The 22,735-nt window shown below is 44.9% G+C and overlaps 1 protein-coding gene across 5 annotated transcripts in view; it reads left to right on the top strand.

The window, feature by feature from the left end:
• Positions 1 to 22,735, top strand: part of LOC137531723 (cytoglobin-1-like) — an 81,626-nt gene that overhangs the window by 6,799 nt on the left and 52,092 nt on the right. For 3 of the 5 annotated variants that reach the window (XR_011023720.1, XM_068251683.1, XM_068251680.1), the window contains exons 1-2: positions 9,352 to 9,964; positions 11,129 to 11,236. Coding sequence is in view for 4 of the 5 variants with exons in the window: in XM_068251683.1 (XP_068107784.1) it covers positions 9,789 to 9,964; positions 11,129 to 11,236 (284 nt within the window). In the remaining variant the exon portion in view is untranslated. Of the gene's footprint in view, positions 1 to 9,351; positions 9,965 to 11,128; positions 11,237 to 22,735 lie in introns of those variants that run through there. The other 2 variants (XM_068251682.1, XM_068251681.1) reach the window with 1 other exon arrangement.

Genomic DNA, 22,735 nt, shown 5'->3' with positions numbered 1-22,735 from the left:
TGTTTGGCACACTTAAATGTTTCTGCTCATCAAAAAACGTTAACTATTAGTCAAAGATAACATAATTGAACACAAAATGCAGTTTTAATTGATGGTTTTTATTATTTAGTGAGAAAAATAACTCAAAACCTACATGGCCCTGTGTGAAAAAGACATTGCCCCCTGAACCTAATAACTGGTTGGGCCACCCTTAGCAGCAATAACTGCAATCAAGCGTTTGCAATAACTTGCAACGAGTCTTTTACAGCGCTCTTGAGGAATTTTGGCCCACTCATCTTTACAGAATTTTGCAGGGTTTTCTAGCATGAACCGCCTTTTTAAGGTCATGCCACAACATCTCAATAGGATTCAGGTCAGGACTTTGACTAGGCCACTCCAAAGTCTTCATTTTGTTTTTCTTCAGCCATTCAGAGGTGGATTTGCTGGTGTGTTTTGGGTCATTGTCCTGCTGCAGCACCCAAGATCATTTCAGCTTGAGTTGACGAACAGATGGCCGGACATTCTCCTTCAGGATTTTTTGGTAGACAGTAGAATTCATGGTTCTATCTATCACAGCAAGCCTTCCAGGTCCTGAAGCAGCAAAACAACCCCAGACCATCACACTACCACCACCATATTTTACTGTTGGTATGATGTTCTTTTGCTGAAATGCTGTGTTACTTCTACGCCAGATGTAACGGGACACGCACCTTCCAAAAAGTTCAACTTTTGTCTCGTCGGTCCACAAGGTATTTTCCCAAAAGTCTTGGCAATCATTGAGATGTTTTTTAGCAAAATTGAGACGAGCCTTAATGTTCTTTTTGCTTAAAAGTGGTTTGCGCCTTGGATAGCTGCCATGTAGGCCGTTTTTGCCCAGTCTCTTTCTCATGGTGGAGTCGTGAACACTGACCTTAATTCAGGCAAGTGAGGCCTGCAGTTCTTTAGATGTTGTCCTGGGGTCTTTTGTGGCTTCTCGGATGAGTTTTCTCTGCGCTCTTGGGGTAATTTTGGTCGGCCGGCCACTCCTGGGAAGGTTCATCACTGTTCCATGTTTTTGCCATTTGTGGATAATGGCTCTCACTGTGGTTCGCTGGAGTCCCAAAGCTTTAGAAATGGCTTTATAACCTTTACCAGACTGATAGATCTCAATTACTTTTGTTCTCATTTGTTCCTGAATTTGTTTGGATCTTGGCATGATGTCTAGCTTTTGAGGTGCTTTTGGTCTACTTCTCTGTGTCAGATAGCTCCTATTTAAGTGATTTCTTGATTGAAACAGGTGTGGCAGTAATCAGGCCTGGGGGTGACTACAGAAAGTGAACTCAGGTGTGATAAACCACGGTTAAGTTATTTTTTAACAAGGGGGCAATCACTTTTTCACACAGGGCCATGTAGATTTGGAGTTTTTTTTCCTCACTAAATAATAAAAACCATCATTTAAAACTGCATTTTGTGTTCAATTATGTCATCTTTGACTAATAGTTAATGGTTTTTGATGAGCAGAAATAAAAATGTGACAAACATGCAAAAGAATAAGAAACCAGGAAGGGGGCAAATAGTTTTTCACATCACTGTGATATATATATATATATATATATAACTGTATATTAGTATGTAGCCCCGCCCTCTGAGTGATGTTTAGCCTAGGCTGATTAGCTATGCAGAGTTCCTCCTTCCCTTCCAGCACATTCTGGAAGAGCAGGTATATCTTGTACTGGCATCAGAACTGTCAGTAAACATACATTTCACAGAGATCACCTGACAGGACTAAAGATGTTGCTACCTGTGATAAATTTCAAAATGTAAATACAGTTGAGGAAAAATTGTACAATAGGCAAACACTAACTGAATCATTTATAAATGAATATTGTTAAAAAATCAATTTTATTCATTGTTGTTTTCACTACACTTCCTCTTTAATGAAACAAATCTGGGTACAGAAAATACAGACATTGATACATAATACAGAGTTGGCAGACAACATGATTGTTACAGTCACAAATATATTCTGATTAACAAAAATGTGCATCAACTTTCAGGATATCCGCCATGGCAATTCTATCACAGCATAACCTCCTACATAAGAACAGGGAAGCCTCTTGATCCTATAGAGCAGGGGTGCCCATTAGGTAGTAGAGATGGCCCGAACTGTTCGCCGGCGAACGGGAACCGGCGAACTTCCGTGGTTTGCAATCACGGAGAACTGCAGACTTTTGCGGAAGTTCGATTCGCCCCCATAGTGCATCATTAGGGTCAACTTTGACCTTCTACATCACAGTCAGCAGGCACCAGGCATGGGCTTAAATTCGTCTTCGGGTGATCCGGATAGTTACTATCCGGATTTCACCCATTAATGCTGTGCGGGCTGTGCGGGGGGGGGGGGGGTTAAGCTTACCCGTCTGTCTTCTTCGCTCGTCCCTCGGTGCCTCCCACGATGCGTTCCAATGCGCCGTCACGTCAACCCAGAAGGAGGAAGTGTTTGTAATCACGTGACGGTGCATTGGAATGCATCATGGGAGGCACCGAGGGACGAGCGAAGAAGACGTCAGATGGGTAAGCTTGACCCCCCCCCTCCGCCCAGCCAGCACAGCATTACTGGGTGAAATCCGGATAGTAACTATCCGGATCGCCCGCAGACGAATTTAAGCCCATGCCTGACAGTCAATCAGGCTACACTCCCTCTCCTGGAGCCCCCCCCCCCCCTTATGATAGGCAAGCAGCATCATGCATTGGACTCACTCGAGTGCCTGCAGTAATTAGAGAAGGAAGAGGTTGCTGCAGAAACATTAAGGAAAGCTTAGTTAGGCTCTTGTTGGCTTGTTAACTTGCTCCTTGCTGATTCTTATTGCTGAAAAAGCACCCCTCAACAGCTCTTTTGAGAGCTAATGTTGTTCTTGTGATCTATTTTTTTTTATTTTGTGTGTGGCCCACTTACATTATATACAGCCCTGTCAGTCAGTCGAAGCTGGCCTTTGGCATCTTAATTCCTACTGTGCCACTGCCAGGCCCAGCACATTCAGTGACTACGTGTGTGTGTGTGTGTGTGTGTGTGTGTGTGTGTGTGTGTGTGTGTGTGTGTGTGTGTGTCAGGCAGCTGCACATTTGTAATCCCAATCACTGCACCTGTTCACTGTTCAGTGCACCTACCTACCTACCTATACCTACGTGAGCGCACGCATTGTTAATACCACCAGTCATTGCACCTGTCATTGCAGTCCAAGGGCTTGATTTACAAAGCGGTGCAAACTGTTAGCATGCTTGTGAAAATCCCCTTACCACGCCTAAACTCAGTTTAGGCGTGATAAGTTTAGGCGTGATAAATATAGCACCGCAGTGCACAGCTGATCAAAAGTTTTGCGCTAGCAAAGTCTGGTGCACAAAACATCGCATAGAGTTTAATGGCGCTGCTTTGCGCGCGGGACTTTGCGATCTAAACTTATCACGCCTAAACTTATCATGCCTAAACTTAGTTTAGGCAGGATAAGGGGCTTTTCACCAGCGTGGCGCAATGGTTATCACGCCTAAAGTCTTTTAGGCGTGATAACTGCGTTATCACCGCTTTGTGAATTGAGCCCCATGTGTGTGTGACAGGCAGCTGCATATTTGTAATCCCAATCACTGCACCTGTTCAGTGTTCATTGCACCTACCTACCTATATCTACGTGAGTGCACAAATTGTTAATACCGCCAGTCATTGCACCTGTTCAGGGTACCTGTGTGTGTGTGTGTGTGTGTGTGTGACAGGCAGCTGCACATTTGTAATGCCAGTCACTGCAACCTGTTCACTGCACCTGTGTAACCGCACATTGTATTATTCAAGTCAGTGCATACCTTTCACTTCATCCCCCCCAATATGGAAAAAACAAAAGGCAGGCCACCTGGCAGGTCTGTTCGAGGACCGCTGGCGTGATTTCATGCGGCCCTCGACCAAAGTACAGTGTTCGGAAGAAGGCACGTGCCATCAACCCCCAATATTGTCAGGACGTAGTTGACTATTTAACACAGAACACCTCATCTTTCTCCACTTCCGCACGGAAGCGTGACATATCTTCCTCCTCCTGCTCTGATTCTGGCACCCCACTTAACACTCAGTCGGCCGCCACCACAAAAGTGCCATCACCCCAGGGCTCAGCGGTGTGGAAATTTTTTTGTGTGTCTGCCTCAGATGAGAGCAATGCTATCTGTACTCTCTGCCACAGAAAATTGAGCTGTGGAAAGACCAAGACCCACGTAGGGACAACTACCTTACAAAGGCACATGATTACAAAGCACAAACTGCAATGGGATGACCACCTGAGAAAAAGCAGCACACAAAAGCAAAGCCACACAACACAGTGGAAGATACCAGGCTGCAATTTTTTCTCAAAAGAGGCGATACCTAAACTGTACCGTGATGTTGAAAGGCAAGTGGTGAATCTCTGGCACACAGCGTCGAACACGCTAAATCTAGTGCTGGGGACTTGGGCACAGCAGCGCAGGAGACTTGGGCGCAGCCGGCGCCACCATAGGCCGTAATAGGAACTACGGCTATCACAGGCACAGGGAGTAACTTAAGCGCCGTCAGAAGACGGAGCTGAAGTTGCTTTTAAAACAATAATTCGGCTTCCAGCAATTGCTGGAAGACGAATTATTTTATTCCCCCACTATCCATGGCGGCCTGGAGGGGAAATAGTAATTAACACGGCCCGGACTTGTGCGGCAGCAGGATCAGCCATATACTGGCTGTGTCCTGCGCCCAAGTCTCCGGCGCCGTTCTCTCTCGTATGCCACAGCGTTGGGTCAAGGGTCCATCTGACCACGGATGCCTGGTCTGCAAAGCACGCTCAGGCCTGCCTGAAGACTAAGTCAATCCCCACACACAGCATCTCTGCCTGCATGCCGTGTGACTGCCTGCCCCAAGACTAAGTCGGTCCCCACACAGCATCTCTGCCTGCAGGCTGCTTGACTGCCTTCTCTGCCACCACCAACAGGGTCCACCAGGACTCCAGGTGGATTCCTGAATTTTTAAGGCCGCTGCTAGCAGCGGCTGCTATAATAATTTTTCTGGTGCGTGTACATGCCTGCCTAATTTGTCTGGCTGCACTACACCTGCGCAACAAAACAAAAGGCATGTACATGTGTCAATTCCCCTTCGTGATTGTTACCTTGCCGCGGTGAAGGGGCTTGCATATCACAATGAAGCAATGACCGACGGCTATACGAGTGTCTCGGGGGGTGGCACACCAAAGATAATAAGGTCGTTGCTTCATTGTGGACAGACCAAATTCGATCAGCTGGACAATCACTGTTGTTTTGTCATTGAGCTACATCAGCCTGGCGACCATATGAGCTTGAAAACTGCTATCGCCTGCACGCTCGCCATGGTGTGCACCAGTCCAGCACGGCCGTCACAACACAAACAGCTGTTTGTGGTGCATTACACAGTGAGTTTGGTGTGTCAGTGTGAAGCAGTACTCTAATTACACTCCCTGATTGATGTGTACACATGCAAGATGTTTTAAAGCACTTAGGCCTCCAATTTAGCATGCAATGTGATTTCTGCCCTTAAAACACTGCTTTGCGTCAAATCCAGATTTTTTCCCCAGGACTTTTGGCATCTATCCCACTCATCCATGCAAAAATTTAGATGTTAGACCCCTTGAAACATCTTTTCCATCACTTTTGTGGCCAGCATAAATGTTTCCAGTTTTCAAAGTTCGCCTCCCCATTGAAGTCTATTGCGGTTCGCGGAAGTTCACAAATTCGCAAACATTTGCGGAGGTTCTCGAACCCGTTTCGCAAACCTAAAATCGGAGGTTCGGGCCATCTCTATTTGGTAGATCGCGATCTACTGGAAGATTGCGAAGTCCTTAATGGTAGATCCCGACCCCACTACATTTTCCATTCTGTAAATACAATTGTGTTCCTAAAATTGTACATCGGAAGATCATTTAGACTTGCTAATTTTTTAAAGTAGCTCACAAGGCAAAAAAGTGTGGGCTCCTCTGCTATAGAGGCTTCCCATGCTGTCCTCTGGTCCTCCGATTCTGAGCGTGGACTCCAAAGAATTCTAGCAAGAGCTTGTCAGAATCAAGATTGGGGCCATACATCGCTCCAGTCCCGAGCATGGCCAAACTGCTCCTGTGCAGGTATGGCAAGCCTACCCAGTAAGCCGGAGCTGCTCATGGGCAAGCTATTTGGTGCTCATGGCCCCTGATGTTGTGGAGGGTCCCAGCGAGCTGCGCCAAGGAGGTTGTGGGAAGCCTCAACAGGAACCAGAGGCTTCCCTGTTTCTTAGGTACATATGTGTTTTTTAGGTATGTGTTCATCGTGGGTTCACTTTCAGTATTTGCGTTGTGGAGCCTGGAGCCCAGACATGCCACCCTGCAAGCTTTTTGTTTCCTGTATTCAATGGGAAATCCAGCCTATTCTACCTTACTAGGGTTCTACTCAGGGGCGTAGCAATAGGGGTTGCAGAGGTAGCGACCGCATCGGGGCACTTGGGCCAGAGGGGCCCCATGGGGCCATTCCTAAACCAAAGTATATGCTGTTTATTGGTCCTGTGTTGGTAATGATCACTTCTATAGATGCTTTGAATGGTAGTAATCATTAACGAGCTGTTCCCCATCCCCTTCTGGCACCTCTGACACTGTAGATGACCTTGGCAGGTCTTGTTGCGCCGTATCAATTGCTACGTATAGAGTTCTTGGGGGGCCCCAATGTAAAACTCGCACCGGGGCCCCGAGATTCACAGCTACGCCACTGGTTCTACTAAAGCATTCTCTTACCTTGTGTCAAAGTATGACTTGCGCTTGAAGCATTAAGGTGCCCATACATCAGACAATATATGGGCAATTCGAGCAAGAGACAGATCTCTCTCTGATCGTAGAGAGATCCGTTACCAGCAGGGGCATAGCAATAGGGGGTGCAGAGGTAGCGACCGCATCGGGGCCCCGAAGGGCCCTTCCTCAACTACAGTATTAGCTCTCTATTGGTCCTGTGCTTATAATAATGACTTCTAGAGATACTTTGAATAGTGGTAATCATTAACAGACTGCTCCTCATCCCCTTCTTGCACCTCTGACACTGTAGTTGCCATTGGCAGGTTTTGGTGCGCCATATCAATTGTTATGTATAGAGTGCTTAGGGGGCCCCATTATAAAACTTGCATCGGGGCCCATAGCTCCTTAGCTACGCCACTGGTTACCAGGGGCATAACTAGAAATCACTTGGCCCCCCCTGCGAAAATTTGGATGGGCCCACCCCACATAGGTGCCAAAAAAATTGTAATGGGGCAGCATTTCACTATAAAATAATTGTAATGGGGCACCGTTTCACCATAAAATAATTGTAACGCAGCAATGTTTCACCATAAAATAATCGTAATGCGGCAATGTTTCACTATAAAATATTCGTAATGTGTGCAGCATTTCACCAGAAATGAATCATAAAGTGGGCAGCATTTCACCAGAAATGAATCATAAAGTGGGCAGCATTTCACTAAAAATGAATCGTAAAGTGAGCAGCATTTCACCAGAAATGAATCGTAAAGTGGGCAGCATTTCACTAGAAATGAATCGTAAAGTGAGCAGCATTTCACCAGAAATGAATCGTAAAGTGGGCAGCATTTCACCAGAAATGAATCATAAAGTGGACAGCATTTCACCAGAAATGAATCGTAAGGTGGGCAGCATTTCACCAGAAATGAATTGTAAAGTGGGCAGCATTTCACCAGAAATGAATCGTAAAGTGGGCAGCATTTCACCAGAAATTAATCGTAAAGTGGGCAGCATTTCACTAGAAATTAATTGTAAAGTGGGCAGCATTTCACCAGAAATGAATCGTAAAGTGGGGAGCATTTCACCAGAAAATAATCGTAAAGTTGGCAGCATTTCACCAGAAACAAAATCATAAAGTGGGTAGCATTTCACCAGAAAACAATCGTAATGTGAGCAGCATTTCACCAGAAAACGATCATAATGTGGGCAGCATTTCATCAGAAAATAATGCAAGAAAAATAATTTACTCACCTGACAGAAGTCTCCTCTTCCAGCCGGCCTCTGGCGGACAGCTCCCCCTACGATCCTCCTGAAGCAAATCTCCCACTGTGACAGGCAGAGAGCAGGGCTACGGGAAGATGGCGCCAAAGCCCTGTAATGGAGACACAAATAGTCTCCAGTGCAGGGCACCTGTTCTGCCTCCCGGAAGACTCCAGCAGGCTGAGGTGAGCTGCGGGTTGCTGGGAAAGAACTGGTGCGGCGTCTATTAGACGCCGCAGCCAGTTCAACACCTTAAGGGGCCACAATCAGGCGGCATTGCTCCTTCCGCAAAATGGCGCTTTTGCCCCCCCCAAACTGCCCTGGGCGGGCCCCAGAGGGGCCCCCCTGCAGCTGAGGGGGTTGCAGCCCCTATAGTTACACCTCTGTCCATTACCTGTCCATACACCACAGGCCGATTCCCGATCGATTTCAGAATTAAATCTCTTGGGAATCGGCCTTGTGACGCTGCATCTGCCATCTCGCCACCCCCGCGCTTTCCACCATAATGTAAAATGTCCCTCACCCTTCCCAGTGCAGTATACTTTACCTGTCCATGTCCGCTGCTGGCTCCATCCACATACTTGCGTTTCACGTGGCGTATATGTGGGCAGGTGTGTGAAGTCAGACTTGCGCCCACGTTATGCTGGCAAGCATGTGGGGCGCTTGTATGAAGACGTAGCCCTGAGCCAGTGGCAGACATGAACAAATAAAGTATACAGCACTGGGGGGAGAACACTTTACATTAGGGGATAGCGCCAGGCGTTCGTCACTTGTCCTGATATTGCACGCTTCTACCGCTGCACACCTGATTGCGCAAGTCAGCCCTATGTGTTGCAGCATGTCTGATCGATACATATGATCAATTGTGGCCAAAATTGGTTGCATCAGTCATCGGACATGCTCTTGGTGGCACTGATTTTTATTGAATCAGATTATAATAATCAAATCAGATGGTCGATTGGCCACCAAGTCGCCTGATATATGGCCACCTTTAAAAGGTCATCCTTTATTACTAAGATATTAAAAAATGCAAGTAAAGTTTGCAAAACAATCAAGCTTGAAAAACCTGTTGCTTCTCCCTCATGCCTGAGAAAAACAATCATTAACCACAATTTGAATTATGCTATATCTATATAAATGGTCATTGGTTTCAGTACAAAACCGGTTAATGATTTAAGTGGCTCCAGTGTGATGCGGCCAAGCAGCAGCAGAGTGTCTGTGCCGCTTGAGGCATTATTCTTGTTTACTTGTTCATTGGAATTGAGATACGTAATGAAGGAACAGTGGAGCACCATATGTCCCCAGTGTTAGCCTCACACATCTCCTTTTTGTTTTCACTGCAAGTGACAGACTTCACTGAGCTCTGGCTGACATGGACGCTGTCAGAGCAGAGCTGATTTGCAAGGGGGACAGTTTGGTGACTTGCGCACATCTCTATTTCTTTAATGGTTTATTAGCATGTCTCTTTCTTCCCTGAAGCTATGACAGTCACACAACATCTGAAGATCTCCAGTAAGCACAGACTGCCTCCCCCTTTCCACAACTGGAGCCTCATTATCTGTGCAGGAGACCAGGAGCTGAAGAGCAGAAACAGCTTTTTAAACTGGATATGTAATAACTGCACATGGTTTATTAAGTTGTGACATCTCAGCATTATTGATTGAACAGAAGATATTCTGCTGGTGTATCAGACCACTTTAAGCCTGGACAAAGAGGACTCGAAATGTGCACTTTCTCAGAAAGAAAATAACCTTGATTGCCAAAACCCAGAAGAGCTTAAAAGGTGATAGAGTGATGGGCTGTGTGATATCTGGACTGGGGTGGCCAAGAAGAACTTCTGTGGACCATGTAGCACCTGAACCTTTATTACCAACGTTAGACCTGTCCTCTCACCAACGCCAGCTTCTTGTGGAGTCCTGGACGCTCATCCAGCAGGACATTGCTAAAGTCGGAGTCATCTTGTTTGTCAGGTAAGGCAACAAGTGTCCTTCCAACACTAGTGAAATGATGCTGATATCTTAACTAAAACAATAAATGTGAACAGCAAAATTGTAAATTGAACACACATTTCAATATTTCTGTATAGTCTAAAACATAAACTTAGTTAGAAAAAGTCTAAATACATGCTATGTAATAATCTGTAAAATTATTTTTTTTTATTGAAAGAGGATTTAAAAGGAACCCAAAGTGAGAGACCTATGGAGGCTGCCAAAGTTATTTCCTTAAAACAATACCTGACCTTTCTGCTGATCATTCTAGTGCCAGTAGTGTCTGAATCCCACACCTGAAACAAGCATGTGGCTAATGTAATCAGATTTTTGATTTGATCTGCATGCTTGTTCAGCATCTGTTGTTAAAAGTATTAGAGGCAGAGGGTGAGCACAACAGCCAGGAAATGTGCATTGTTTAAAAGGAAATAAATATGTCAGACTCCATATCCCTCTCTCCTTAGGTTCCCTCGGAAAAAAAAAATCAGAGGAATATCACCTTTTATAGAATCATATTGCACTGCTTTGGTTTAGAACTGTACAGTTGTTCCTTGTGTTTTATGTGCAATAGGACACTAAAATATTAACCTCTAAATATCCATATCACATAACTAGTCTTCTATATGTGATTGTTTAACAAAGTTACAAATGCATTTTAGTGTGGTTTTCCTTCTTAAAACGGGGGGTATTTGTGATCATTCAGCTTCAAGTGAGTGAGTGATTGTGGTCTCCCACAATGCATTACTACTGAATATGCAAATTATCTCTTTACGTCTCTGAAGCCAGGCTAGCATCCAGAACCCCTGGTGTATAGCAAGCCTATAGCTTATCACATTTACAGAGCCACATCAACCCCACATGTAGGCAGCCTGTTTCGTACTGTTGGTCCCCCTCAGTGCATGGCAGGGATTGATATAGCTCTATGCCATTTTATAAATCTTTCTGTAGCTGGTTGGTGACTTGGCTAAAACACGATATACTCGGCAGAGCACTATTGAGATGTGAACAACATAAAAAATGCATAATAATGGTAATAGTATTACACAATTAATATAAAATAAATTTATGCTAGATGAAAAAGCTAATAATGTGTGTGTCTAGTGTTGGTTATGACAGGGTTAACAGGTGACAGTCTTGCAATTTCAGGCTTTTTGAAACGCACCCAGAATGTAAGGATGTGTTTTTCCTGTTTCGTGATGTGGATGATCTCCATGGATTGAGGAACAGCAAGGACCTGAGAGCCCATGGATTGAGGTAACTGGCTTTTACTATAATAATCCCAATCCTCTGTGCAAAGAGACAGCCATTTAGGCCAGCCTCACAACAAAAACCCCTTACTTGACTCCAGCACTGATTGTGTCAATTAGAGAGTACATCCATTACCTCTGGAGCAATAATGGACATTTCTAAACATCAAAATGGCTTGCTCTGCAGCCAGAGATGTGCAGCACGCTACTAACAGTGGCTTATCTCTCTCTGAGAACAAACAATCACTGCATTGTGTGCCATATTAATCAGCTGAGATAGAAGTGCTGTGCCAGGGTCCAGCAGTGCCCAGCAGGTGACAGAGGGCATTTATCTCATCCACTATTGATCTCAGTGACAGATTCGAAAGCCTCTGTAAAGTGCCAGCAAATTATACAACGTTACAGGGAAACCAAGCGCACACATCCAGAAAGAGGGGTCTGTCCTCAGCAATCAAGTTACTGGAAAAGTAAGCAAATTAAAAAAAAAATAGAAAAAAAAGTGCTGTAATTAAAATAGCAATACAATTCTTTTTTTTTTTCTTCCAATATTCACTTATAGAATATTAAGTCAGTGTTTACTCATTGTAAAATATTTCCTCTCCGTGATTTACTACATTTAGCATGTGGGTAGCATTTCACCAGAAAATAATGCAATAAAAATAATTTACTCACCTGACAGAAGTCTCCTCTTCCGGCCGGCCTCTGGCGTCCCCCTACGATCCTCCTGAAGCAAATCTCCCGCGCTGACAAGCAGAGAGCAGGGCTATGGGAAGATGACACCCGAAGCCCTGTAATGGAGACACAAATAGTCTCCAGTGCAGGGCGCCTGTTCTGCCTCCCGGGAGACTACCGCAGGCTGAGGTGAGCTGCGGTTGCTGGGAAAGAACTGATGCGGCGTCTATTTGCTACATTCTACACATTTGCTACATTCTACTACATTACATTACACTTCCTCTCTAATACACAAGCTTATGCTAGGAATACACGGTTCGTTTCTGCCGTGCGTTTCTGCTCTCGATCGTTTTGGCCGCTCGATTTCAGCTCTCAATTCTTATCTTCTCTAGTTTTTCTTATCTTTTTCCATTCACTTCTATCAGATCTCGGGAGGCAAAAGAATCGAAAGGGAGATCAGATATGTCGGTAATTATCTATCGAACCATCTAATCAGCTACAAAACGAACCGTGTATTCCCAGCATTAGGCTTCTCAGTCTGTGGATTAGGGCAATTGAGTAAAGGAGTGTAAAGAACAGGCTTATCAGTACTCCTAGCCCTATAATGCCGCGCATACATGGCTCGTTTTGTGCGCCGGATCGAGCCAGCGGATCGATGCCTGCGCATCCCTGCTCGTCCACGGCGAGAATCGAGCGGGCGCGGGTCGAGCGGCATGATCGGGCCAGCTGAATATTATCAGCTGGCTGGATCAGCTGGTCGATACACGGTACAGAAGCGTACCGTGTATCCCCAGTATAAAGCAGACATATTGTAAACATCCTGTGTTTACAAATTGGCTGCTCTGTCCAGGGAGCACAGCTAGAGATCAAATTACAGTTGCGATTAGTCACAAATGAGGTGGAATTAAACAGGCTAAACTCTAAATATATACAATGTGCTTTTCTCTGTTTTCATTCTGTCCTGTGCAAGAGTTCAGGTCCACTTCATAAGTAGCATTTATTCGAAAAATAAAAAATATTATGAAATATTATACTTTCATTACAAAATTCTTTTACATTCTTAGCGTAGAAAAATTAAGATTTAAGTCGACAAACGAAATCTGCAACCTTTTCCATATGTACAACTATGCCATGCCCTCTTATAATATAAGTATTGCTATAGAGCAGTGCTCCCCAATCCAGTCCTCAAGGCCCACTAACAGTGCATGTTTTGTGGAAATCCACAGACACTAATTACCCCACCTGTGCATGATTGTGGTTTTCTGCAAAACATGTTTTGTTGGTGGTCCTCGAGGACAGGGCTGGGGAACTGCTATAGAAGACATGACAGTACTTGATGTCCTTGATAGCAGTAATCCCTAACATACAGAGATCATTACAGGGAAGCACATTGGGACTGAATATAGTTGTTGCTGTATAGGCCCTTTGGAAATTCTATAACAGACTGGTAATTTCTTCTACTATGGCATTTATTCCCATCTCTCAGTAATGTCACATGACAGCTGCCTCTAGATGGGAATGCATGTAATGTTAGATACCCCATATACCATGTTACAGCTGCGATGAGCCCCCAAAAGAACACCCCAGTATAGGTAGGTAGCCAGGTATAGGTACCCCCAGTATAGGTAGCTACGTATAGTTGCTCCCAGTATAGGTTAGCCAGGTTCATTTGCCCCCAGTATAGGTTGGCCAGGCACTCTCTTCACTTCCTGTTTCTGCCTGGTGCTGCCCCCAGACTTCTGCCGCCTAAGGAAGTTGCCTCAGAATCAGAATCAGAATCAGATTTATTTCGCCAAGTGCAGCAGTTGCCACACTCGGAATTGTTTGTGGTACACATCGGCATAAGACATAGTAGTGCAAAGCATGCAATGACAGACATAGAACAATAAAACAACATAGTGCAAGCAAAACATGTGCAGACAAGAGACTTTAGGGTATTGTAGTGCAAAAACTGCGTGCGGAACCACGGAAAAGTACATATTTAATTAGGCCTGGGTCGCAGGTGTTCTATTTAGTTTTTCTGTGTGTGTGACTTGAGTTCAGAAGGCACACTGCTTGGGGGAAAAAGGAGTTCCTGTGCCTGGAGGTTTTGGTGGAAATAGCTCTGAAACGATGGTCCGAGCGCATGCGGTTGAAAAAGCGGCCACCGGGGTGGTGCGGGTCATTCGTGATCCTGTATGCCCTTGTTTTCAATCTGGATGCGTGGAGGAGGTCCAGAGGTGGCAGGGGTGACCCAATGATTCTTTCCGCTGCCTTGATTACTCTTTGAAGTCTGTACCTGTCGCTCGTGGTGGCACCCCCATACCACACGATGATAGATGAGCACAGGATTGACTCGATGGTGGCAGTGTAGAAGCTTGATAACAGTTCCTGCGGCATGCCAAACTTCCTGAGTTGTCTTAGGAAGAACAGCCGTTGCTGCGCCTTCTTTTGGCATTTGGTGGTGTTTTCACTCCATCTCAAGTCGTTGGTGATGGTAGTGCCCAGAAACCGAACACTTGATACTCTGGTGACTTCAGTGCCTTCGATGAGTACCGGGCTGAGTGGGGGGGGGGCGTTTCCTGAAATCGATAACCAGCTCGACTGTCTTTGCAGCGTTTAGGACAAGCATGTTGTCCTTGCACCAGCTGCAGATTCGCTCAATCTCACTGCGGTAGGTGCGTTCGTCCCCCTCACTGATGAGACCAAGGATGGTGGTGTCGTCCGCAAATTTAATTACCTTAACGCAGTCCGCGGTTGAGGTGCATCTGTTCGTGTACAGGGAAAACAGTATCGGAGACAGTACACAGCCTTGGGGGGCGCCAGTATTTGTGGTCCTCGTTTGGGAGAGGCAGCTACCAAGTCTGACCTGTTGCGTCCTGTTTGTGAGGAAGTCCTTGATCCATGTGCAGAGATTACCCTCAAGCCCAAGTTGCGCTAAGTTGTTATACAGGATGTTCGGGCAGATCGTATTGAAAGCAGAGCTAAAGTCCAGGAAGAGGATCCTGGCGTAGGTGTTGGGTCTGTCCAGATGTTCCATAGTGTATGCCAGACTGATGTTGATGGCATCCTCTACGGACCTGTTTGCCCTGTATGCAAATTGAAGTGGGTCTAGGAGGGCGTTGGTGGAGTTTTTCAGATGGGTGAGGACTATTTTTTCAAGGATCTTCATGACTGTTGAGGTAAGGGCCACGGGTCTGTAGTTGTTGAGATCCGTGACCCCTGGTTTTTTGGGGAGTGGGATGATGGTGGACCTTTTAAGGCAGGAGGGTACTTTGCCAGCCGACAGGGAATTCTGAAAAATGGAGGTCAGCACCGGGGCTAGCTGGCTAGCGCAGGATCTTAGGCACATGGATGACACGCCGTCTGGGCCAGAGGCTTTCCTAGGATTAAGTTTCCGGAGGTGCCTGAGTACATCTGTCGCCTGGACCACAGCTGGTTCTGGGAGGGCATCACCAGTCCTAGGAGGGGTGAGTATGGGGGGTGCCCAGTGGTTGGTCCTCAGATCTCCTACCCGGGTTGGTTGATGTTCGAACCTGCAGTAGAATTCGTTGAGTTTTTCTGCTAGCTCGAGGCTCGGGGGTGCATGATGGGGAGAAGACTTGAAGTTTGTGGCTGCCCTAAGACCTTGCCAGACCTCCCGTGTGTTGTTTGAGCGTAGGCGGAGCCCCAGCTTGTTGGAGTATTCCCTCTTTGCTGCACTCAGTTCACGCTTGAGGGTGTATCTGGCTGCCTTGAATTCCTCTGGTGTCCCGGACTTGTGCGCTTCTTCCTTGATTTTTCGGAGCCGGCGTAACTTGCCGTTAAACCAGGGCTTGTTGTTGGGATAGGCCCTGAAGGTTTTTGTGGGGATGCACAGCTCCTCGCAGAAGCTGATGTAGGAGATGACGTTCTCTGTCCATTCTTCCAGGCAGGCTGTCTCAAGGGTGGCCCAGTCCGTGCAGTCAAAGCACGCCTGCAGTTGTAGCTTAGCTTCTTCTGTCCACTTTCTCACAGTCCTGAGGACTGGCTTGGATGATTCAAGGTGCCTTCTGTAGGTTGGAATTAGATGGATTAGGCAGTGGTCAGAGTTGCCCAGGGGAGCCTGGCGAATAGGTTTATACGCCTTCTTGAGGACCGTGTAGCAATGGTCCAGGGTGTTCTGATTCCTGGTGGGGCAAGTAATGTGTTGTTTGTAGCGAGGCATCTCCGTGTGGAGGTTCGCGCTGTTGAAGTCCCCGCAGACGATGAAGAGGGAGTCCGGGAGGGATGTCTCCCACCTCGAGATGGTGTCGCTGATTGTACGCTGGGCGATCTTGGTGTTGGCACTGGGGGGGATGTATACTCCTACAAGGACTTGGCATGATGGGTGGGCCTGTGTGTAGGAGTGCAATTGCACGAAAAAATCATGCAGGCCGGCAATTGTGATTCCAACAAAAACAAATCATACTAGTGGTAAAACCATTTGTTAATGATACCACTATTCAATGCTTATATAGAGGTGATCATTAATAGGAAAGAAACAATGAAAACTAAAATGATGGATGAAGGAGGTAATTCTTGTGTTGGAGAAATATTGCCCTATTTGGACCCCCATTGTCTCTATGCATCCCTTTTCAAGGTGTACAGTCTCCTCCTCTTCACCACAATAACCTCAACCCCTAAAGCTCGCTGTCTGTAGGTAATTCTGGACACGGAGTTCTCATTCCAACCACATATGAACAACCTCCTGCTACTTCCATTTCAAAATTATATCCAGAATTTGTCCCTTCCTTACGCAAGAGGCTACTAAAATGCTTGTACATGCTCTAATCATGTCTCATCTTGATTACTGTAATACCCTACTCTGCAGCCTACCAAAAAACAGACTGGCACCTTTCCAGTCCCGACTGAACGCTGCTGCTCATCTCATCCACCTCTCCTCCTGCTAAGCTGATGCTGCCCCTCTCTGTCAATCCCTCCATTGGCTACTAATCACCCAAAGGATCCAGTTCAAACCCCTAACACTCTACATAGGCTAACATTAAATTTAAAGGAACACTATCGAACCAAGTGTTCTAAAATGACAATGCGCAAATAATGTCTAAGTAGCTGTGTAAACATTTTCCTACTTGTCATGGTAAATATCAGAGGCAAAAGCTTTAATTCATTGTGTGTATATTTTGGAATGTCTCATTTGCAGAGGTGAATCTCTGTTTCCATATTACACTGTTTTTTGCATGTCAGACTGCAAAGTTACAGTATATGAAAAGCTGTTGTGTCAGATTTCACACACTATTACAAATGTTTATGTTGCACATAAGATACATTTCCTCTGCTCTCTGCAAACAGTAAAGTCAGAGAGACACAGGACACAGGCAGCTACAGCTGCTGAGAGCTTTCTCTCACACACAGGGTTAACAGATATAGTGTGAGGGATTCCCCCTCCCCTCATGGATTACTCAGCCGTCAGTTTTGGCGACAGTAAAGTGTGAAAGAGTTTGATAACAATAAACAGAGGTAAGCATTCAAATGTATACACCCGTACTTAGCAAACAATTCCTATCTCAATTGAAAAAAACATGTTAGTTGACAGTGTTCCTTTAAGGCTTACTATCCACCGACAATTTCTGCAGTATCAAATGATCATGATCACCCTCTTACAGTGTCTCACAAAAGTGTGTACATTAATCACATTTCTGTAAATATTTTATTATATCTTTTCGTTGGACAACTCTGAAGATATAACACTTTGATACAATGTAAAGTAGTCAGTGTACAGCTTTTATAAGTCTATATTTGATGTACTCTCAAAATAATTCAACACAACCATTAATGTCTAAACGGCTGTCTTCAAAAGTGTTTACACCCCTAAGTAAAGAATGTCAAATTTCTATGGGGTAATATTTTGTGTACTCATCATTATTTTCCAGCTCTGCCTCATCTCTCATGGGCAATGGAGCTCATTAGAGCTTCACAGGTTGCCACTGGAAAGTTCTTCCACTCCTCCATGATGAAGCTGGTGGATGTTAGAGACCTTGTGCTCCTTCATCCTTCCATTTAAGGATGCCCCACAGATGTTCAATAGAGTTTAGGTCACAAGAGATGCTTGGTCATTCCAACACCTTTACACTCAGTTCTTTAGCAAGACTGTGGTCGTCTTGGATGTGTGTTTTGGGGTTGTTATCATGTTGGAATACTGTCCTGCGGCCCAGTTTCGGAAGGGAGGGGATCATGCTCTGCTTCAGTATGTCACAGTATGCGTTGGCATTCATGGTTCCCTGAATGAACTCTAGCTCCCTAGTGCCAGCAGCACTCGTACAGCCCCAAACCATGACACTCCCATCATCATGCTTAACTGTACTCAAGACACACTTGTCTTTGTACTTCTCAACTTGTTGCCGCCACAAACCCTTCACATCATCTAAACCAAATAAGTTTATCCTAATATTATTGGACCGGACAACAGGACATGGTTCTAGTAATCCTTGCCCTTAGTCTGCTTGTCTTCAGCAAACTGTTTGCAAGCTTTCTTGTGCATCATCTTTAGAAGAGACTTACTTCTGGTACAACAGTTATGCAGAACCAGTTTGATACAGTGTAAGGCGTATGGCCTCATTACTGTTAGCCTTAGGCTGACCCTCCCACCCCTTCAACCTCTTCAGCAAGTCTACCAGCACTATTTGCAAATGGCAACATCTGGATATGATGGGGAGCACATGCTTTCAACTTATTTGGTCGACCATGGTTTGTTCTGAGTGATTGTTTTTATGGAATGCTGATCATTTTTATGGAATTGCTGTAAAATCTAATGTTTTTATTGTATGGTGTGTGCCTTCCTTCTTAATATTAACCAGTTCCAGACCTTGATGATTGAAATGTTTGTGTCCTGTTATTCCTGTCAATCAATCATCCCAGCTGCATGCATGGTCTTGATGCTCTTAACGTTCACAGGCTTTTCACCGGCTGCACCGGCTTGCTTTGCTGTCATGGTGACAGCAGAGCTTCCATATCTTGGAAGCCAAAGAAATTGTCTCCTGACCCTGTGATTGCTGAGAGATAATTATAGCAAACGCTGTGCAAAACAGGAAGAGAACGGCTCTGGTCCTTAAGGGGCCAGAACCATCTGGTACGATAGTAGTTAAAATACACCTGAACTGAGAAGTATATGGAGGATGCCATATTTATTTCCTTTTAAACAATATCAGTTGCCTGGCAGCCCTGATGATCACTTTGGCTGCAATGGTATCTGACTTACACACCTGAAACAAGCATGCACCTAATTCAGTCACAAACATCTGATCTGCAAGCTTGTTCAGGGTCTATGGCTAAGGGTATTAAGGTGGCCATACACTGGTTAATATGGTCAACAGATAGATCCCTCTGCGATCATTATCTGATCAGAGAGGGATCTACCTGCTTGAATCCCCCAACACACTACACACAGATTTTCAATCAATTTCAGCATGAAATCTTTTGAAAATCTGTGCGTGCCTCCCACGTCTCCCTCTCACCCCCCCCCCCCCCCTCACCCCCTTCCTGGGCCATGCTGTGTAGCAGAAGCACTCACCTGTCCGCTCTCCCAGTCTCTTCTCTCCATACTAGCTGTTTCTTCACTCCCGAGTCATGGGCCCTTATGTGATGTATGCTACAGTGGTCAAACACTAGGGGCACTAGACCACTAAAGGCCTCCCGCATTTGTGACACACAGCACGGGAGCTAAAAGAGGAGGAAGCCAGTCGAGAGAGAAGAGACTGGAACCGCGGAATGGACAGATGAAAGTAGATGCGTTGGTTGTCGAATCGAAAACAGCTAGCGACGCGCTCTTGATCTGCCGTCACTCAACCAAGATTTTCTGTCGGCATGATCCAATCAACTGATTGTTAACCGAAAATTAGCCAATTGGCAATCATTTACGGCATCGATTTCTAGTAAATTTGATCAAATGATCAAATTGTCCGAATATTGATCAAAAAGTGTTTGGCCAGCTTTAGAGACAGAGGCTCAGCAGGGCAGCCAAGCAATCTTCATTGTTTAACTACCTAAAGACTGTGTCACGCCAATGGGCGTGACCGCGGCGGCAGTCCCAGGACCGCCTAACGGCAATTGGCGTCAAGTCCTGGGGTCGGCTACTGCAGGAGATCGCTGAAGCCTATGACAGCCAATCACGCTAATTGACTGGCGGGGGGAGGGAGGGGGGATGATAAATTAAAAAAATGGTAAAAAATATTGTTAAAATAAAGAAATTAATATGTATTAAAAAAAACACCTGGGGGATGATCAGACCCCACCAACAGAGAGCTCTGTTGGTGGGGAGAAAAGGTAGGGGGGAACACTTGTGTGCTGAGTTGTGTGGCCCTGCAGCTTGGCCTTAAAGCTGCAGTGGCCAATTTATCAAAACATGGCCTGGTCTTTAGGGGGGTTTAACACTGTGGTCCTCAAGTGGTTAAAAGGAAATAAATATGTTAACCTGTTCTGTTAATATGTTAATCTGTTGCATTTATAATAAATGGCATAAAGTTGGGCGTCTGCTCATACTCATATTGAGCTGAAGAACTCGAGTATTGTATTTCTATTTGCCTGTTTCCCTAATAAGTGTTACATTCCTTTGTTATTTTTTCTGCTTTTAATAGGTGTTGCAGGCTTCATGCAGGCATAATATATATGTGTGAATCTGCCTGTCTGTGTAGTGTCTATAAAGAGGTGTGTAATCCGTATTCTACAGTTATGACTTTAGATTATATTAGCAACTTGTAAGTAAAAAGTTGAAATTGGAAGAGTAAGAGCAAACAGACCTTCCAAGCTGCAGGGATGTATTCAGTATTCACTAATTTTCAACAGTGCTTTACAGAAGACATAGAAGCAGTCACATTGCTAGCACAGTGCCTCAAAGACACTCAGTCTTGTGTTCTATCAAGTCCTAAAGTTGATTTGGAGGATTGCCAGTTAACTCACCCCTATGGTTTTTTCGTTATTGAAGGAACCGGAGTGACTCAATCTATCCTGAGGCAATAGTGTTTGTATCTGACAGGAATATGTGGCTGGAGCAAAACAAAACATATTGTAAACATGATATCTTTAAACGACTCACTAACAAGATTTCACAATGCAAGCTTAGTGGCCTAATTCAATAACCATTACTGCCAGTGATGAAGGATAGTGATAGCAAAACAAATGCAAAGAGTTTAATGCGCAATTTAAAAACCTGAATTGAGGTGTAAAGATGAATGCATGACTAAAATATCACTTGTGTAAAGTAATGGTCAGGCAAGCTTTTCTAATTATTCCATTATTGGCTTCATATGTAAGATGTTTTTTTTTTTCAACAGAAAACAAGAGGGAAACCTTTTCACCTGCTCTACTCTTCTAACTTTACAGCACTGCTATTATAAGGATATATTCTGGGTAGATGTTAAGTTAGTTAATTCATTCATCATTGATTGAGAAGTGCTAGATTTTGTAGTAATGACCTACTTGCACTGATATTAACTACAGCCTGTTGACCTTTTATGGTTCAGTCACTGGTTGAAGAGTAACCATAACAACATATAGTAGCAGTGGCGGCTCCAGCTTCAGATTTTTTTTTGGGGGGGGGGGGGGGGGGGGAGACGCCTGTCTAGCTGGTGGGGCTTACTGCGCCATATAGCAAGAAATATATACCCAGCAGTAATCTACTACAGTATGTTAAGTATATTCAACAAATACTACATGCCATTCACCAGGCGTCTTCTTACACTTTTAAAAAATCTATTAACCCTTCGCACACTCACATGCAAATGTTCAAACAATTGCATTTACAGATTCACTCATCCAGGCACAACTGTTATCCCTACAGCTAAATTAAAAGCCAGGGTTTTAGTTCACAGAAGAATGCATTCTTATGCTTAATCACCTATACTGCGCAGAAGTACCCAGGTAAACATAGGTGTCCTAACTCTGGCCCTGTAACATGCATAGTACAGACATGCAAACACATTCATTGCATCAAACCTATCAATGGATTAGGAGCACACATCCTAACTTCCTCTCCTGGGAAAGACAGTGCATCTTACCAATCGCACAAGGGAGCTAATGTTATGTGTCCATGTGCACCATGCGCATACACCAGCATAAGCTGTCTGCATGCTGACAAACATACAGGGGAAGGGGGGAGTGCACCGAATTGGACCCTAGCCACAGGGGTCAATGATAAGAATAAACATACATATATCCAGGCACATCGCCTCTAGTTAGGACATGAAATAAATTATTAGGGAAAGGGAGGTGCTGAAGGGGGTGTGGCTAGAAAACAGCAAAAATCTATTAACCCTTCGCACACTCACATGCAAATGTTCAAACAATTGCATTCACAGATTCACTCATCCAGGCACAACTGTTATCCCTACAGCTAAATTAAAAGCCAGGGTTTTAGTTCACAGAAGAATGCATTCTTATGCTTAATCACCTATACTGCGCAGAAGTACCCAGGTAAACATAGGTGTCCTAACTCTGGCCCTGTAACATGCATAGTACAGACATGCAAACACATTCATTGCATCAAACCTATCAATGGATTAGGAGCACACATCCTAACTTCCTCTCCTGGGAAAGACAGTGCATCTTACCAATCGCACAAGGGAGCTAATGTTATGTGTCCATGTGCACCATGCGCATACACCAGCATAAGCTGTCTGCATGCTGACAAACATACAGGGGAAGGGGGGAGTGCACCGAATTGGACCCTAGCCACAGGGGTCAATGATAAGAATAAACATACATATATCCAGGCACATCGCCTCTAGTTAGGACATGAAATAAATTATTAGGGAAAGGGAGGTGCTGAAGGGGGTGTGGCTAGAAAACAGCAAAAATCTATTAACCCTTCGCACACTCACATGCAAATGTTCAAACAATTGCA

This window comes from Hyperolius riggenbachi, chromosome 9, assembly GCF_040937935.1.
Source record: "Hyperolius riggenbachi isolate aHypRig1 chromosome 9, aHypRig1.pri, whole genome shotgun sequence".
NCBI lineage: Eukaryota > Metazoa > Chordata > Amphibia > Anura > Hyperoliidae > Hyperolius > Hyperolius riggenbachi.
This window is presented reverse-complemented; position numbering and strand designations above follow the sequence as displayed.